Raw genomic sequence first — 15,206 nt, forward strand, 5'->3', positions numbered from 1 at the left:
TTGCTTGACATTGTAGTTTCTGTGATGGGCCGGTGGTGCCGTCACCTTCCCTGGGGGTGTTTAAGGAAAGGTTGGACGTGGTGCTTAGGGACATGGTTTAGTGGGTGACAGTGGTGGTAGGGGGATGGTTGGACCAGATGATCTTAGAGGTCTTTTCCAACCTTAATACTTCTATGATTCTAATTGCTGCTAAAGCGTGCCGCTTATTGGTCACTTGATGGTCTTTGTACTATTAAGAACAAGACCGAGGAAAAACTGCTTTCTTCAGTCAATAAACTAGGCGGTTGCGTGCAGCGTGATGCCACGAGCAATGCCGGGCTGCCTTCCTTAGGCGCCGGGTTCCTACTTCACGTGCGGGTTACGACGCTCACAAGGAACCGCACCGCGCCCTCCCTCAGCAGCCCGGCCGCGCCTCAACGCCGCCGTGACCCTCCTCGGGGCCCGGCCGCTGCTGACCGCGTCCCGCTGCTGACGGGACTCCGGCGCCCCCCAGCCTCAGCGCCCGCCTCACGGGCGGCGCTGCCCCGCCGGCCTCATGCCTAGGCCCGCCCTGCAGGCGGCGCAGAACAGAGCGGGCCGGGCCCGCCGCGGGCCCGCCTCAGAGAGGCGGAGGCAGAAGCGCAGCGCTAGCTCGGCGCTCCCCTACCCAGGCGCCCGCCCAGTTTCTCCCCCCGCCGCTCGGCCGGACACCGGCTGGCCCGCAGCCCGCCGCCCCCCCCCGGCAGCGCCGTGGAGGTGTCCGCGACCGAGAGCCGAGGTGAGTGCCGGGGGCGGGGGATGGCGGCCCCGGGCCCCAGCCGTCGGCTCCTCCTGCGTCAGCCCGCTCGGCGCTGGCTGCATGGCCCAGGCCCGGCGCGGGGGTGCTCCTCCCTGCCTCACGCCCCTCTCCGGGCTCCGCCCCGCGGTCCCGGCCCCGAGGGCCGCGGAGGGCGGCAGCAGCCCCTCCACTGCGGGGACGGGGAGCCAGTGTGGGGGGGAACGCGGTAGCTTGCCGGGGCTCTGCGAAGGCGCCTCGGGGCCCGCGGCCGGGCCCTGGCGGTGTCGGGCCCCGGCTGTGTCCGCGCCCCCCTCCGCCCCCCGCGTGCCCCCGGCGTCTCGCTGCTCCCTCAGGGCTCCGCCGGCCGCCTTTGGGCAAGGTGACCTTTCGCTTCGTCTCTCCCCCACGTTGGCGTGCCAACAGGTCTCCTCTTGCCTTTCTCCTCTTCCCCACGGTGTATTTGTTCGTATGGAGGGAGAAAGTGTCTTAAAGGCTCACCCCCGCTGCCTTTTTTTTTTTTTTTTTTTTTGCTGTAGCCAGGAGCTAATCAAAATGCCCTCCCCCCCCCCCCCCATGCACTGACCAGGCAACACCATGCCAGCTTTCCTTCCTTGACTTAAACTGCCCCCTGCTCATGGACTCAGACCTCAGACTTCAGAGCCTGGGTTGTGTTGTTTGCGTTGCAAAAAATACATGTTTATCCAGAAAAAGTAAGCCAGCTTTAAGTGAGGTCCTGCTTTGGACTTAAATTCTCATCCTGATAAACGCATACCGTTTCTTTTTTACCATGTATGTGAAGGAAATAAAAGCTCTGTAAAGGGAAATAAATATTTCATTTTTCTTACCACTGGCATAGCAGCGGACTAGAAAGTTATCAAATATACGTGCCTTAAAACATTTGGAAGATATAGAAATAGTTATTAACGTTCCACAAGAAGTTTGGATTAAGGAGGTGACTTTATTTGCTGTTCTTACGATGACTTCAGGCATGGATTATTTCATGCGCTGGATGTTTTCAGTCATGGGGATGCTAACCTCTTACGTGTTTCTGAATGACATGTCAAGATCTTCCCTCTGATTTGGCTTCTAACAGCCTGTAGATCCCTTTTTTTTTTTTACTTGTTTAGTTTTTTGAAGGGTAATGTGACAAGGCTTAATGTATTTGCTTTTGTTTGAGCTTCAGCTTTCTAGTCAGTTTTATAAGAACAAAAGTCTATGCAAGGTGGTGACCCCGCATGTATGAATGCTAAATCTCTATTATGTAGAACTTCAAAACTTTTGGTTTTTGAAAAAATATTCGGAAATATTACAAAGACAAAAATGGTATATGTGCTTAACATGAAATATGCCTCATTTGAATGTAATTTGACCTGTGTTAGTTCTATTTGTATATCATTCTGCATGACAGTATAGTTTCACTTCTCAGCCTTTAGAAAAAGCCCTTTCATTATTTGCTTAATTCTGGTATTGTCTTTAGCTGTATTAGCTAAACATGTTCACCGATTTTATTTTTATTTTTTAGAGAAGTGGAGGATCAAATGTATAGATGCCTTGAATCAAGCAAACCTCATTATGGGAAAGCCCTGAGTTTAATATAATATTTAAAATGTAGCTCTTGAAGTTGTCATTTGCTTCTTGTTATCAGATGTAACTTTAATGTAAATAAGTCTGACTTATCTGGCACTGGCACAGGCTGCCCAGAGAAGCTGTGGATGCCCCATCGCTGGAAGTGCTCGAGGCCAGGTTGGATGGGGCATTGGGCAGCCTGGTCTGTCGGGAGGTGTCCCTGCCCATGGAAGGGGGTTGGAACCAGGTGATCTTTAAGGTCCCTTCCAACCCGAACCGTTCTGTGATCTTGCTTTTCTGCTCTGCAGAACTCAGTCTTTTATAACGTGGCATAAACAGGTTTGTGGGGTTGAGAGACATTTCTAAATACCAAACTGCTACAATACACATAAAGCATTCTGACCAGAAGATAAGGCAGGAGTGCTTTTTTTTCTAGCTGTGTTAAAACATTCTTGGTCTTGGTCTTAAAGAAGCTAGTAGTAGTTTTCCAATTCACTGGTTAAATTTCTGCAATCATTTCTGTTTCAAGTCGTGGTAGAGTGCGAAGGGAGGTGTTGACAGGTATGACCAGCGTTGCTTTTCTGACACAGCTTTTTTGCATCCCTTGATGCGGTACTCCACGCTACCGCTTTGAAAACCTTTTGGAGTAATTTTTGATAAACTATTTACATGATTTATATCTGATTACGTCCCACGCATACACTGTTCCCCAAAAAATGGTTTGGCTAGGGTGAGTTGTTTCACAGATAAGATTTCTACAAAAGTACAGTTGAAGGCTCTTGGTTGTAATGTGATTCGGATGCCAAATTGACTTCTTGCTGCTCAGCTAAAAGTGCATCCTTCCACTACTTGTACAGATATCCTTTGTGTGAATTTGTAGGGCTGGTGTATAGCTGTTTTTTTTCTAAAATCATGTTCATTGTTGAAGATTAATGGCAAATGTTTTCTTTCCTGCTGTATTTGACATAAATGTTAAGTGGCACCTCTATTTTAGAAACGTAATTGTTCACCACAACTGAAAAGGAGTAAAAACAATATAAACGTTTCAGAAATGCGTTGGATGCTTTTTCTCAATATTGGTCATGACTTTATTCAGCATAAGCAAAATCTGTAATTCGAACAAGTTTGGAGAAGAAGCGTGTGCTCTCACTTAGCATTGTGCATGGGATACAAATGCTCTTAGCTCTAGTTATCTTAAGTTTCCTGTGAGGTTAGAAAGTCCTTCACCAGAGCACTTACAGGGTATGGGGAGGCAGGATGATGCATGCTGTTCTACTTAGGGAATTTTCAGCATGTTTTTAATTCAGAAAGCTTAGTGTTCTGGCTTCCTAGAATGGGAGTTGCAGATGTTTGGGCCCACAGAGGCGGATGTGAGGTGTTCCTGGTGGCTGCAGAGTCTCTGCACCATAGGTATTTGTTCCTTTTTTCAATATCCAGTCTTTTCCCTGTATGTTGTTCTAGCCTAGTAGTAGTAGTAGTCTATAATTAGGTCTTCTAGTAGAATAATTTATAAGTGCTGACTCCAGAAAGTTCTGTGAAGAAGCATGATAAATGGAGGGAGAATAATAAATAGTGTCAGTATGATCAGCCCTTATATAAATTGAGGAACAGTCTGCTTCTTTCCCCAGTTTGAAAACTGACAGATGTGGCGTAAAATCAATTAGAGAGTGGCGCGTTGAGAAGGACACCTGTTACTGTCATCTAGACTTCCAAAACCAGAATGCTGGCAACTTGAAGAAAATACTAGGAGTGGAAGTCGAGGAAGCCAGTGCAAAACTGCTGCAGCTCAGAGCACAATTTTAGTCTTCCCTTTTTGAAAAGAGGATTGTTAATTGGCCTAGTTGATAATCATCACTAAATATGGTGTTTTGATTAGACATAGGTTGGAAAGATGAATTTAATTTGCCAATGGGAGTAATCTGTAATCATCAAAACTCAGTGTGAAGCTCTGTGCTTTGGGACTTAACAGGGTATGGTATGAGCTTGACTTCTACCTTTTAAAAATTGCTTTAGTATTTTTACTGCTTTTTAGCTTGAATACAGTATCTTAGGTTTGCTGAGACTGTATTTCAGACACTCATTTTCTTCATGTTTTTTCTTTCAGGGTGAAACCGCAATTATGGAACAGAGATCCAGAAAATGACAGAAAAATGTTAGTTGCCCTCTTCTAGGACACAGTCATGTTGGAAGGATTGGTAGCCTGGGTCCTCAACACCTATTTGGGCAAATATGTCAACAACCTGAATACAGACCAACTTTCAGTTGCTCTTCTGAAAGGTGAGGTTTTGGGGTATTTTCTGTAATGTTTTTGTTCTGTGATTTAAAAAGGAAAAAAAGTTGTTTTTTTTAATGGAAGATGGAATAGAAACAATCACTTAATATTGTGTTTAACATTTATATAAATGCTTCTAATATAAAGTTTTTTGCTAGCACTTGACAATCAATGGTAAATTCTCGTGTTCCTGTTTATATTCCTTTTAATCAACGTTGTTAAACTGATTTATATGAGACTCTCAACTGCATGGTAAGCTTATCTTAACAGTTTGTTTTGTTTGCATAATGTTTGCATGTCATTCTTCTCAATACTGTTCAATAACTTCCCTGTTGAAGGACTGCAGCAGGAAATGTCCTGTAGTCTTTACCTCTTACGTTTTGGTGCAAGTCGTTACGCCCTTTTAATTAAGACCTTTGTGAAAAAGGTGGCATAAGGATATCTTGTGCTTCTATAAATCAGTAGTTTCTAATTTACCTTTTGCTGCTATTATCTGCTATTTTATAATATTTCAAAGCTTTTGTTTGGGTACTTTTGGTAATACTCAGAAAATACTTGAAGTGTCCCGTTTGGACGAAGAGTAGAAGCTTTCTCCTTGATGGCAATAAAGTTCAGAGCTAAGTCCTTGCAGAAGATTGCTTCTAGATCACCTCATCAAATGTGATCAAATAGTTTGAGTACGTGGCACTGAAAAATTAATGAGCATGCTAGATATTCATGAGAGCTGTTGCAGAAGGTGGTATGATAGGTTGGCTGTTCTCATGAAATCCTAATTTTTTTTTGTTCTTTGAAAGATGATGCTAGTTATTTTAAACTTAAAATGTTCAAGTTGGCATTCTTCAACATAATTTTGCTCAACAAACTTGTCTGTTCTTTGTGTTTTCAACAGGTGCTGTTGAACTGGAAAACTTACCACTAAAGAAAGATGCCTTGAAGGAACTGGAATTACCATTTGAAGTAAAAGCAGGTATGTATTTTGCCTGTGTGTGCGAGACAAATATTTATAAACAGGAAATATTGTGTATGTTAGAAGAAGTTTTACCTGTGAGTCAGAAGCTTGAACAAGTGAAGTAACCTGATGTTTGGGTAGTTTTTAGTTTGCATGTTGTTTTTAGTTTGTTTGTTTCTTACGCCACTTTTCCTTTCAAGTTTTCAAGGGGTAGTAAAAGTATGTTTACACAAGAATCTGATAGCATCTCTGTTTTGTATTCGTAGGTTTCATTGGCAAAATAACACTACAGATACCATTTTATCGCCCACATGTGGATCCATGGGTGATATCTGTCTCAAAACTGCACTTAATTGGTGCACCAGAAAAGAAGGAAGATTTTGATGAGGAAAGGGAGAAGTTTCAAGAAAGAGAACATAAGAAAGCTCTTCTTCTAGCACTTGAAGAAAAATGGAAAGTGAGTTGCACTTGTATTTCATAGTAAAGAAACTGCTTTTGTAAATTAATTGCATTTTAAGTCTCCTAACAAGTATATGAATTCTGAGAACAAATGCATAGGAAACTAAGTTAGAAATTGATATAAATACGCTAACACAGTGCAATTTCCAATCCCTGCCCCCCAACATGCATTGGTGATACTGAAATCTGTTTTTCTTCTCTCTCTCTCTCTCTCTCTCTCTCTCTCTCTCTCCCTCTCTCCTCTCTCTCTTGTTCAGTAATTTCAGTATAATATGTGTACTGTTTCCTGATCAATTGTTAACAGTGGTGGTTAATGCTTATCTCTGTTTTCTGTTTTAGAAAGAACGACAACAGAAGGGGGAATCTTACTGGTACTCAGTTACGGCATCTGTAGTCACCAGAATTGTAGAAAACATTGAAGTAAGCCTTTACGTTGTAGAGCTTTTCCCATTTGCTAAAAATAACCTGTGCCCACTGTGCTTCACATTGTGTAGTCCCCAGAGAAGAAACATGTAAATGAATGATAGATGTTTGCCAGAGGACAGTCCCCTTCAATCTCAAACTAGTCCTGAGAGGGACTTGTGGGAAGGACGAACCTTACACCCTACCAAGGGGAAAACAGCAACTCTTTTTGGTTTGTAATAGTCAGTGGATAATTAATCTGCATGAAAATAAAAATAAAAATCTGGCACGTCTCTACTAAATTTCAAAATGACTCAAAAACATGACTGCTAGGCTCTGTAGCTTTTTGTCTTTGGAATTCCTTATGTAGTTAATGACATTTTAGCGTTTAGAAGATGTTGTAGGTTATTGAACTGTATAGTGTTTGCAAAATAAAACTATTTAGCAACATATACATTACTAATCATTTATATTTAAGAACCTGCAACTTTCTACAGATTAATTGCTTGTCTGCTAGTCTCCACGAAAGGACTATTCCTTTCTTCTTCTTGTGCAGATAGAATGACTATATTATTTGATTGCTTTTCAACTCACTAGAGGCAATTTAGAAGCAAGATAGCTCAGACCAATTGCTTTTCCTGGTGTCTGAGAGGGATGTATTTGCTCATGTGAGAGTATCTATACTTATCACAGTCCTGGACTTTACATTCACTGCGAAACCACCATAACTCAGTGTTCTTTAAGGGTTTACCAATGTAAAATTACTTCAGGTCATCTTGTGCTGCTGCTAGTTTGTAGATCTCGCCTATGCTGATGATTCTAGTACATGAAACATACTTGAATCTTTGTTACATATTTGTCTCAAAAATGGAGAATAATGGTAAGACAGCAAAATAAAGTACACTCTTTTGTGAAAGTGGCTAACTGTTTTGGGGGGAGAAGAGCAGGGAGCGGGGTATTTGAGGAGAAGATAGAACCAGAGGGTACAAAACCAGAAGTGAGGAACAGCATTTTGAGGTCCAAATGAGTACCAGAAATTTGCTGGAGGATTGCAGAAATGCGATGTTAAATGGCTTCAGTATTAATAAATAGTACTGCTGTGCACTCTGATGTAAATAGTTGTCTCTAGTAATTTTTTTTCCTGTCTAGTTAAAAATTCAGGATGTCCATCTGAGGTTTGAAGATGGTGTCACAAATCCTTCGCAGCCTTTTGCATTTGGAATATGCATCAAAAATGTATCAATGCAAAATGCAGTATTTGAACCAGTAAGTATAGCTCTTCTGTACAGGAGTTTATGGCAGCTAAGATGTTATGCTGTACTTTATGGGTGCTACTAAATATATAGTAAAAAGTATAGCTTTATATATATAACCAGAAGATTATTAAACAGATTGTGGGCATTTTCTATTGTTTATCAAGTATGTAGAACTAAAAACTACATGGCATGTGGTGTATGAGCTTGACTTCATTCAATTTTTCTACTTCAGGTGGAGAAACTGATGCGGAAAAAGCAATTAGATGTTGCTGACTTCAGTGTTTATTGGGATACCGATTGCACTTTATTGGGTGATCTACCTCCTGGACAGCTGCAGGTACGAGAGAGAGATTTCTCATATGAAAGAGGTGTTTTTGTTTATTTTCTTTCCAATAGTTTCCTTGCTATATTTTAGACCTAACTGACATAAAAGTAGTAGGTCCAATAAATTCTAAGAGCAGCAGAAGTTTATGGCTTCATGCTGTCATGGTAGGATATGTGAGTAACCCAAAAAGGTTGTGCTGTGACATACCAGATGTTTAATCTTTAAAGAGAGAACACATTGAAGAGGTTTTGTAAATGGACTGATATATTAATGGAGTGTATCCTAATGTATTAAACCAATATATCCTAATAAATATTTTACACTCCCTTCATGTAGAAAAAAATGTTCTTGTAACCCCCAGGAAGCAATGGATAAAAGTATGGAAAGCCGTGATCATAATTACATCATGGAACCTGTATGCACTTCTGCTCTTCTGAAGAGAAATTGTTCTAAGGAGCCTTTAAGGTCTCGCCAGACTCCGCGGCTTGAATGTGACATTCAGCTTGAGACGATACCCTTGAAGCTTTCACAGGTAAACACTGATAATCTTTGTTTAACTCCCAGTTTCTGAGATGGAGATTGCTGAGAAGCAGAGTAAACGAGGCCATCGTGAGCTCTGTGCTGCTATCTATCTATGTTAGGCTGCATTGACTGTCTGAACTAGTTAGGCTTCAAGATTGCTTGGGTATCTGTGTGCTGTATTGCACCGTACTTTGTGGTCAGATTCTAACAAAATGACTGATTAAAGGAGGTATTCCTTTATTTTTTGGTTATCACGATGTCTGCAAAGTCAAATTGGTAGTTTGATGTGGAGTGTATCTTTCCTGTCTCACCTACTGCATGTTGTTCATACATCCGTGCTCCTGAAGATTCTGCTGGTAAAATGCAATCTTGAATTATGCATCTCTAAGCAAAGAGTTGTTGCTTCAAGCAGTGAAATACTTGCAGGATTGTTGCAAGTTCTTCACCTCACTGGTTGCAAAACTGGTAGTGTTTGTAACAGATTAAATACCCCTAGCATAAAATTAAAACTTTCTTAAAGCTTTAGGTTTAGAGGCAACTGAAAGGAATATACTAAAGAAGTTGTTCGGTTTGAAATCAAGCATTCCAAATTATTTAATTATTTTTCTGCAGCCTATTACTGCAAAAAAATACATTTTTGTTTACTGTAATAATAAGAAGGATGCATGTGTTTTGTCGTTGTTTTGTTTGTTTGGGTTTTTGTTTGTTTAGTGGTTTTTTTAGTCTGTATAATGTACAAAGCAGCCAATATTAAGTTGCTTGCTAGTCTTGACCTGACAAGTTTCATGCTCTGTGTTTGTAAACAAGGAAGCCTGTAAGTTTTATCTCACACACTAACCTTTAGCTACTGGAAGAAGATAGGTGACACTAGGGAACCAAATTATGATAAGCATCAGTCTTAATTCTGAAGCCATGTGCAGATCACTGATGCAGATAAGCTAAGCCTGTGGTTGTTTCACCCTCCCTGCCTTTGATTTGGAAAGCACTCTAATATTGCCAAATTGATATTGTCTACTCTTCAACTAAAAGATGCAGTATCAGCAGATCATGGGATTTTTGAAGGAACTGGCTAGAAAGGAACGACAGCTTAAATTCAGGAAGTGGAGACCAAAGGTTACAGTAACAGAGCAGTAAGTATTATCTATGGATGTCTTGTTGAATTAGTATGATATTAAAAATGTTCTAGGTAGAATTGAATGAAGACAAATAGGAGATAGTAGTCATGCTAAGTTTTCATGTCTTATTTCCCTACCTCATAAATCAGTTTTAAATATTGAGACATAATCCAAGCTTAAAATTATTCTTACTTAAGTCTTTCAGTCCTCTCACGGTTCCCAGGAATTGAAATTAAATTGGAGGTTCTTCTCCAATGTAGACACTGTGGTATTCTGAAATTTTCTTTGTGGAAAGAGCTCCTATAAAATGTTTCATCTTACTTTTAGTAAGAAGAAAGGTGGTATAATGTCAGACTGCAGGTCCATATAACTCAACATCGTGGCTTTAATGACAGTGCTTGATGTATAACAGATATACTAAATCCCATTAAAGCAGTGGGGACATTGCAAAGCACTGCTTAATACTACGCAATTTGTAGAATTAGCCAATAAGTGCTGTCTCTAATACTGATGCCCTTTCTGATCAGTTGCCCTCTGTTTTCTCTCTGGAACTTTCACTAGTTTGACATACATTTGTTTTTTGGAAATACTGGTAATCTAGTAATTTTAAAATATTTCAGCTGCCGAGAGTGGTGGATCTTTGCTTTGAATGCTAATCTTTCGGAGATCAGGGAGCAGAGACGACGTTCTACCTGGGAGTTTGCATTACATCGGGCCCGAGATGCAGTATCTTACACTGACATGTATTATAGCAAGTTGAAGGGGGAACCACTGTCTACTGCAGAGGAGGTATTTAGATTTAAGATTTTACAATGTTGATTAATCATCTTCTATTTGATCTATTTTGTCTTACCAAATTTAAATTTGTTCTACTTTAGAAACATATTTAATTTTACTGCAGGTCATTTTCAAGGAACCGGCTGTATTTTGACTACAGCTGAGTTCTTAATGCTCGAATCCTGGGGTTGTGGGAGGTGTGTGCATGACAGGATTCTTGTATTTTTGTTTTGCTATGCAAAAACTTTTTGAGCTGTAACTGGTTTTCATCAAAAATAGAATTAGCTCTCATAGAATGCTCATGTCAGTCTGTCAAGCTTTCTTAACTCTCATTCTGTATAGACTCAAAATGTATTTAAATATCAGAAGCGTTGTCACATTATGCATATGGTGATGTAGGTAACGTGGGGAAAATGGTGGCTAGTTGTTCAGGGGTGCTTTCCTTTGATTTATTTTTTTAAACTTTTTTCCAGTTGATGTTAGGATGAAAAAATTCAGAGGGAAAATGACCCTACTAATCAACCCATGTTCTACTTTAGGAGGAAGAAACCCTGTGAACTATAATTAACTGCTTTATATCTCTAGGTGCATTGGGACTTAAATCAGTTTCCTTAAATCAGTTCAGGGCACCATGTACAATCCTATTGAAAGCTTAGGTTGTATGTAATCCTTACTTGTATTATTTAGATGTGAACTATAGGGGTAGCTCAAAGTACTGGAAATTTTTATAGTAGTATTTTTGCTCATGGCTAAGCTCATCTTTCTGTTAAATCAGGTTACTTTCCATGGTTTATATTTTGTGCTGCAAACCTTGCTCCCGATGCATGACAGAAGGATATAGTTGAGCAAAGATTTCTTATCATTGAAAGTGTTTAAATAATGTATTTTACAATCTAAATAAATATACCAAATAGAAGTATTTGAAACAGCAGAGAACGTCAGTATTATGGCTGCCCATATGACTTTATTTTCGTATGCTTAAGTACTTGGATCCTGACATTAGTGCCATATTAGTTTTTCCATGAATCTCAAATGTAGTGCAGAGAGATTTGTCATGTTTGTGAGCAAGATGCTATTTTCTCTTAGAGTATTTACTTTACCTTTTTTTGTCTTTTCAGGCAGAAATGCGTCGTATTGAGGATGAGCAAACTTACGAAGAGTTGGAGATACTATGTGAGGTAGTTCATGATAAATTTCATGACCTAGCTGAGGTGAGAAACATTTGTCATACAGGGTAATATTTGGAATCTTTGAGTGAATTATTTTGAGGTGGTGTTTTCTGTTCTGCTAGAGTGTTAGTATGTATTTGTTTTGATTTTTGAAGTGTGGTATCAATACTAAAATGGCAAACAATGCTTGGTTCCTCAAGTTTTACTTTTGTGTCGCTTGCATGGTGAGCTTATGCCTCACCATACAATGGTCTTCCTCAATAGTATTCTTTCCAGAGTTACCAGGGCAAGTACTTTCCATCTTAGAGAGTGTAGCAGTTGCTCCGGAAGACAAATGCCTTCATTACAAGCGTCCTCCTGTTCATCTTCTCCCTCCCCCCAGCTTTTATTGCTGAGCATGGTGTCCCATAATATGCAATAACCCTTTGGTCAGTGTAGGTTGGCTGTCCTGGCTGTGTCCTGTCCCAGCCACTTGTGCACCTGCAGCCTGCTGGCCTTCACAGAGATGGGGGTTGGAGAGACGGCCTTGATGCTGTGCCAGTACTGCTCAGCAGTAGTCAAAACATTGGTGCACTATCAACACCATTCTAGCAAATGTGCATCAACAGCAAATGCAGTATCAACCCCATTCTAGCAAAAAAAAAAAAAAAATTTAGTGCAAAGCACAGCACTATATGGGCTGCTGTGGGGAAAGTCAACTCCATCCCAGCCAGACCCAATGCGGTGTTTCTAAACTAAGACTTAGATAATTTCATATGACTTCATATATGAACATGCAGCAATTAAATGGTGGTATGTTTGTTGTTTCTTAGCCCATATAGGAGAGCATCTGCAAAGTATCGATTGTAAATATCACTGTTGGCATACTGAACTTAAGAGTGCCAAGTAAATAGTAGATGGAATCATATTGTTACTCTGATGCTTTTGTGTGCTCGTGACATTCTCCCACTTGCAAGCAGTGATGTATGTGTCTTCAATGTTCAAACACAGAGTGTTAAAGAGCCGTTGCCTGATTCTCCTGGAGTTTCTCCAACAGCAGAATCTGCACGTGGCAGTAGCAGTGGAATGCTGCAGTACCTTCAGTCTTGGTTTCCTGGTTGGGGAGGCTGGTATGGATATGCGCAGCAAACATGTGAAGGTGAAGCTTTTGAAGGACTGTTGCCAGAACAACAGGAACAGTGGAATCCGGAAGACATACTAGGTATGTCAGCATGCGGTTTTCTGTTTCTTCTTATTGCTGCTAACACTTTCATAGTTAAATACGTGATAAAGATGAACAGAAAAAACTTCTTGGTTCAGTACTGTTCAAAGATTATGTGCGTCAGCTGACGCACCTAGGCAGCAGAGCCTGTCTAAAGCTTAATTACCTGTTAAAAAATTCAGTGCCTGGTGTGTTTGCTTATTTCTAAGGGGGTATATGGGATACGTTTGCTTCTAAATATTTTAGATGCTTATGGCAAAGAGCTTTGGGACTTCTTTCTGTTCAGATGGGTGGGGGTAATGCAGTGTACTGTGAATGTGTACAGCAGTAACAATACCATGTTGTTGGGATTGTCTTAATTGGGGATTTATTGTACCATAATTGAAATAAAGAGTTTTACTGAATATTCAGTTTTGTTAAGGAAGATGGTGTATCTGCTTTGTTTTATGTATTTATTTATTTTTTTAATTCAGAGTAACCCTTCTGTTCTTCAGTCGCGTTCCAGGAACTTGATTTATGTAACCTAAGTGATGTGGTTTTTTTTTGTTACTTTTTTTTTAAATTAGGAGCAGATGATTTTTTTGATCCTGCTGCAGATGCCTCTAGCATGAATACATTTACAAAAAGAGATCATGTTTTTGCTAAATTAAATCTACAGTTGCAAGGTGGCTCTTTTACTCTGTTGCACAAGAAGAAGAAAGTGGTGCATATTGAGGAGAGTGCTTTTATGCAGCTGGAGTTTTCAGGTATAAAGTCAATTTCTGTTTGTTCTTTCTCAGCAAAGATGAGCTTTGTCTACCTTCAGACCTTCCTCTGAGTCTTGCTTTTAGTCCTTTAAATTACTGTACTAAAACAAAGTTCAGAATGAAAATACGAAGCCACTTAGTAGAAATTGATGCCTCAAATTAGAAGTTTTTTCAGTTAAGATATTCACATGATTTCAACATAGTAATCTAATTTTACGTGTGAAAGAAAAACAACTGTAGAAATATATGCTTCACAATCATTATTATATATTTAAAATTGAGTTTTTAATATTTTAGTAGAATTAAATATATATATATAAAAATAAAAGACCTTCAAACAGATTTGTTTTACATTTTAAATAAAAGCTATGCTGTGTGTATTCATAAAACGAAATAAAAACATTTTATGTCTTTATATTTCAGGTGTAAAGATCTTAGCAGAATCTCTTCCTCGACGAAATTCTTCCCTTCTAAAAATTCAGCTTGGTGGTCTTTTTCTGAGGGATTTGGCAACAGAAGGGACCATATTTCCTGTTCTTGTTTTCCCTAATCCAGTAGGTGAAAAAAACTCTCTATGAGTTACTGTGTAGGATGCGTAAGTGTGTATGAAAACAGTTATATACCAAAATTCAACACAGATGTTTCCCTTGGTTTGTGTCTTATCCCTGAAAGAGATGAGTCTTGAAGAAAAACCTCCACTTCTTGAACTTTTACTCTCCCTTTCCAAGGATCATTCATAGAACTCTTCATTGTTTGCTTTGTATGCTTGCAACTTCAACATTACAGTTATATGTGTTGGCAAGAAGATAATTTGTTGAACAAGATTTCATTCCGGAACAATCAGCATTGCTGCTTAATCAGTAATTGGTGTTTTTCATAAAGCTCTTTGGTCCAAGTAAGGGTTTATTTTACCTGCTTACTGTTACGCTATCAGCAGAAATACGGAAGTTATTTTTCATAATGAAGCGCTAAAGAGATTTTAAGTATCTCTTCTAAGCAAACAAAGCTTTAGTGCATGGGAGTTTCGTATGTGTCTTTTTACTTTGTAATTTGTAGAGAACTGACTGAAAGTGGCACTTCAACCTTTGTCTGTCTACTGCATAGGTAGATTACATTTGCTTTCTCATGGAGTCATACTTCTCATTTGATTTCATCAAAGAAAAATACACATAAAATAGTCTCAAGCAATACATATGATTCACTTAAAGTGACCAGAAGACTGATAAAGACTTCTGTGTTTTTATCAAGTGACTTTGTTTATATTTGTCTAACAATTGTTTTTCTTTTAAATTCTTATAAGCAAAAAGAGGTTGGCTGCGTATCTTCCTTTGGACTACAGAATTTGTCTTCAGAAATGACTAATCAGAACATTGGTAAAGACTTCATTTTATGTTTGATCAAAGCAAGCATATGCGATTATTCCTACTAACTAGAAATTTCAAAACTCAATGCTTAAAGTTTGATCATTGTATTCATGCAAATACTTGTTGCAAATAGTTTCAAGAAACATAAAAGCTTTGTTAGGACATACAAGTGCATGCAAGTTGTCTGACTTCTGACAAAGTGAGTAAATATATATTCAAGACAATGTGAGTTGCAGTTATTCTTTGTCTTGTCTTAAAAGAAAAAATAGGTTAGGAGTTCAACTGTAGGACCCCTGTCCTGAAAATGTTTGTGTATACAAGCATGT

The 15,206-nt window shown here is 39.5% G+C and overlaps 1 protein-coding gene across 1 annotated transcript in view; it reads left to right on the forward strand.

Annotated features, from left to right (window-relative positions):
- The first annotated feature begins 609 nt into the window (after positions 1–609).
- Positions 610–15,206, forward strand: part of VPS13D (vacuolar protein sorting 13 homolog D) — a 103,123-nt gene continuing 88,526 nt past the window's right edge. Inside the window, exons 1-15 of the mRNA XM_035557564.2 lie at positions 610–757; positions 4,428–4,600; positions 5,485–5,562; positions 5,811–6,001; positions 6,343–6,423; positions 7,555–7,671; positions 7,894–7,998; positions 8,348–8,518; positions 9,538–9,638; positions 10,244–10,412; positions 11,519–11,611; positions 12,560–12,770; positions 13,337–13,516; positions 13,940–14,070; positions 14,817–14,881. Coding sequence (XP_035413457.1) covers positions 4,504–4,600; positions 5,485–5,562; positions 5,811–6,001; positions 6,343–6,423; positions 7,555–7,671; positions 7,894–7,998; positions 8,348–8,518; positions 9,538–9,638; positions 10,244–10,412; positions 11,519–11,611; positions 12,560–12,770; positions 13,337–13,516; positions 13,940–14,070; positions 14,817–14,881 — 1,790 coding nt within the window. The 5' untranslated portion in view covers positions 610–757; positions 4,428–4,503. The remainder of the gene's footprint in view (positions 758–4,427; positions 4,601–5,484; positions 5,563–5,810; positions 6,002–6,342; positions 6,424–7,554; positions 7,672–7,893; positions 7,999–8,347; positions 8,519–9,537; positions 9,639–10,243; positions 10,413–11,518; positions 11,612–12,559; positions 12,771–13,336; positions 13,517–13,939; positions 14,071–14,816; positions 14,882–15,206) is intronic.

The sequence above is a fragment of the Cygnus atratus genome, chromosome 21 (genome assembly GCF_013377495.2).
Source record: "Cygnus atratus isolate AKBS03 ecotype Queensland, Australia chromosome 21, CAtr_DNAZoo_HiC_assembly, whole genome shotgun sequence".
In the NCBI taxonomy this organism is placed as follows: Eukaryota; Metazoa; Chordata; class Aves; order Anseriformes; family Anatidae; genus Cygnus; species Cygnus atratus.